This window comes from Orycteropus afer, unplaced genomic scaffold, assembly GCF_000298275.1.
Source record: "Orycteropus afer afer isolate SDZICR_OR568_19922 unplaced genomic scaffold, OryAfe1.0 scaffold00385, whole genome shotgun sequence".
Taxonomy (NCBI): Eukaryota; Metazoa; Chordata; class Mammalia; order Tubulidentata; family Orycteropodidae; genus Orycteropus; species Orycteropus afer.
In genome coordinates this window covers 386,991-390,383 of record NW_006921972.1, presented here as the reverse complement: position 1 = coordinate 390,383, position 3,393 = coordinate 386,991, and the positions used below count along the sequence as shown (strand labels likewise).

Below are 3,393 nucleotides of genomic sequence, written 5' to 3'. Positions count from 1 at the left end.
CAGCCACCAGGAAGAAGGTGTTTCTGTGCACAAAGCACCCACCACTGTCCCTCTCACCGAGGCCAGCTGAGGGACCAGTTGCCAAAACTGGACAGAGGGACTGTGTGGATCTGGGGTCCTCAAGGTATCCCTGCATTTCTACGAAGCTGTGTAAGTTTCAGTTCAGAGCTGGGCGTCCCTAGAGGTTCACAGGCTTGCCACATGTGGCATCTAACCTCAACCTCCTTCCTGTTTCAAAGAAGGTCACCAAACCTGGTCTCTGTCTCTGCCTGCGGGCAAGTTACCTGCTATCATGTGCATAAATCACCCTCTCAGCCTCTTGCTCCTTCCCATGGGCGATTAGTGTCCTAGAAGATAAACTCCTCCCCTGTGTAGTCAGGTAGGAGACCACATCCAGACTAAAGGCTGAAGGTTTACGCAAAGGGGAGGCTGCAGAGAACACAGAAGTCCCTGAAAGGAGGAGCTGAAGCCTGCAAACGGAAGCCTGCCTCATTGAAGCCGGAGCGTAAGAGCATGCACCCTTACCTGGCAACATCCTGGTGAGTTTGAAAACCCTGCTCCCTAGGCAAGATTCATGGTACAAGAGCACCATCTCCAGTGTCATTTCAAACCCAAATCACAAAGGGAGGGACAACAAGAGATCCCCAGAGGAGAAAAGAAACATGTGACAGGGGAAAGAGAACAAAAACACGCCAGAAAACACATCAGTGCTCACGTTCATAGCATTAAATGGTACAAAACAAATCTTGAACTGGTTCAGGATATGAACCTGGGCTAGATGCTGACCTATTTTCCACCAAGACTGACCTAGCGCATACTCATCTCACTCCAGAAAAAGAAAGGGGGCAGGCCCTCCCAGATGCAAGAAAATCATGAGCAGGAATAAAAATTCAGGGGCACCAACTCCCCAGTAAGATCTCAAACCCCCAGGGGCCCCGCAGCAAGATAAACTCTGGGGGAAAAGTCTTCTCTCCCCAACAGTTGAGATGAAAACACACACTCCCCAAATCTCAGATAGGTCAGCGTGGGAGCTGTCCTGGACTAAGTTACCAGAAGGGAAACAAAGTAAGGCACTGAAGTCCTGCACACAAGAAGCCCTCTGGATGCAAGCAGCTATCTAGATGCAATGATGGGTCTCTCCTCGTCCAGAACAAAGAAGAATGAAGAAAAGCAAAGATGCATGGAAACAATTGGTCTAAGCGACTGGTACACCATGCGATCCTCAGCTTATACAACTATGAGACCAGAAGAACTAGATGGTGCCTGGCTACCATGGTCAACCACTCGGAGGGGGATTTATGAAGGAGATCCTAGATAGAGAGAACAATGTGGAACAAAACTCAAAATCGTTTACAAAAAAAAAAGGAACCAGGTTTGTGGGTTTGATAGAGCCTGGTAGAACTACTGCGACTATGGCCCCTAGCTGTCCTTCAGGTCTAGAATCGAACCCACTCCTGTGGCTTCCAGCCAAACAAAAGACAGGCATATGAGCTGAACATTTACATCAGGTAGATACACTCTTTGGAGAGATCAATCATGGGAGAATAGAAGGACTGTGTATGCACAGGGAGGCAGCTCAGGGAGGCAGGAGTGCGTGGAGGGAAGGACACAAGGAAGAGGTAACTGGGGAAGAAGTGGGAGGGGAGCTGTTGCATTGTGGGAAATTGCAGTCAATGTCATGAGACAAAATGTGTGTGAACTGCTTTATGGAAAATGAATTTGTTCTGTAAACTTTCACCCAAATCACAATAAAAATTAAAAAAAAAAAAAAAGAAGAAGAAGAAGAAAAAGCAGCCCACTGGCTTGACAGTCAAACGTGGCCTGTTAGAATGGAAGGATTTTTGACCAGACAAGGAGTGGTGGAGGCGGAGCCGTCCCTGGTCCTGGCTGCTCAACAGCAGAGACATACTGTAGTTAGTGTCATAACCTTGACTCCTAAAACTTGACAAAGAATGTGAGAATGACTCCAGTTTGCTCAGCCTTGTGGATGTAGGAGCAAAATTCAGAAGATGCATTTTATGCATAAGCCATACAGAGTCTCTTTCCCTGACCTGATCAAGCCGAAAACAGGTCCAGAAAAGAAACATACTTGCCCCTAACTGTGGCTCAACTTTTATCCAAATGACACCCAGGCTGTGGTGGTTGACTAGGCCTGGCCGAGTGGCTGGGCAGCTGAGTGTAGTGATCCCCATGGGGAGACTGGTGATCAACTCCATGGTGGAATGTATCGGAGCAGCTGAGTAGCTGCTTTGGGGATGCGGCTGCTTCCCGTTCATGAGCAGCAGCTCTGAGGATGGTCTCTAGCTCGTGGCACGCTTGAACTCTGCATGGAGCCGTGTCATTGTTCAGCAGCCTGCCACGCCCTGCCAAACTGGGGACTTCCAATGGACTTGAATTAATGGCCTGCCCTGTAGTTTGTAACGTCGAAACTGTTGCCTTTGTACTTGTCAACCTTGTGCTTGTCAGTTTCAGCAGCCAGCAGCTGTTTGCGTGAAGAAAAGCCTCTAGCTTCATTGGGCTGGGAGCAGAAGGCAGAGCTAAGGCCCAAGGTTGAGGGGCTTTCACCCACTCCCTAGAGCCTGGCACTTTGAACTTGGACTTAAAACCTCCAAATTGTAAGAGCATAAACTCCTGTTTGTTAAAGCCATCCCATCTGTGGTATATTCTTGTCAGAGAGGCACTAGGGAACCAGAACACAGGCCTATAAGGTGAACAAAAGCACCAGTTTACGAGGAGGTTGGCAGCCCTCAGCACAATCAACCACCTGAGATCCAAAGGGCAGCATTTGCCCAGGGATAAAGCTCAGAGGGCAGGAAGGGACGGGAAAGAAGGATGAAGGGAAATGGTGAACACAGGGAGGCAGTGGGAAGAGGCTGTGACATGGTGGGAATTACAATCAATGTCACCAAACAAAAAGTGTATGGATTGTTGAATGGAAAACCAATTTCCTCTGTAAACTTTCACCCAAATCGCAATTAAAAAAAAAAAAGGAACAAATTTCCTACCTCATTTAATTTTGTATGTAACAGTAATCATTAGCAAAGAATAATATATTAACATTGGTCAATAACCCAAATTTCAATACAGAGACTATATGATCTCAACTGTTTTGCATTATAAAATATGTAATTAAAGTAATTTAACCTCCTGAAAATCAAATTAAAGCTGCCAGGTAACACTAGGTGGATGCGGCTACCACCCCATCAGACGGACCCCAGCAGTGCCACTGGCCTTGTAGGGCTCCACGTGCGAAGCACTCCCGCTCCTCACCCACCTGCGAAGGAGCGGTGCCGGAGGTTCAGCTCGCTGCTCGCGCGGACTTCAGTGCAGAGTCTCAACATCAGAAGCATGGTGAGGATCATGATCAAGCTCTGCCACAGAAGAGGGGCCTCA

General features: G+C 47.9%; 1 protein-coding gene across 1 annotated transcript in view; it reads right to left on the bottom strand.

The window, feature by feature from the left end:
• SLC66A2 (solute carrier family 66 member 2) overlaps positions 1 to 3,393 on the bottom strand; it is a 51,190-nt gene that overhangs the window by 40,988 nt on the left and 6,809 nt on the right. Inside the window, exon 3 of the mRNA XM_007953300.1 lies at positions 3,275 to 3,389. Coding sequence (XP_007951491.1) covers positions 3,275 to 3,389 — 115 coding nt within the window. The remainder of the gene's footprint in view (positions 1 to 3,274; positions 3,390 to 3,393) is intronic.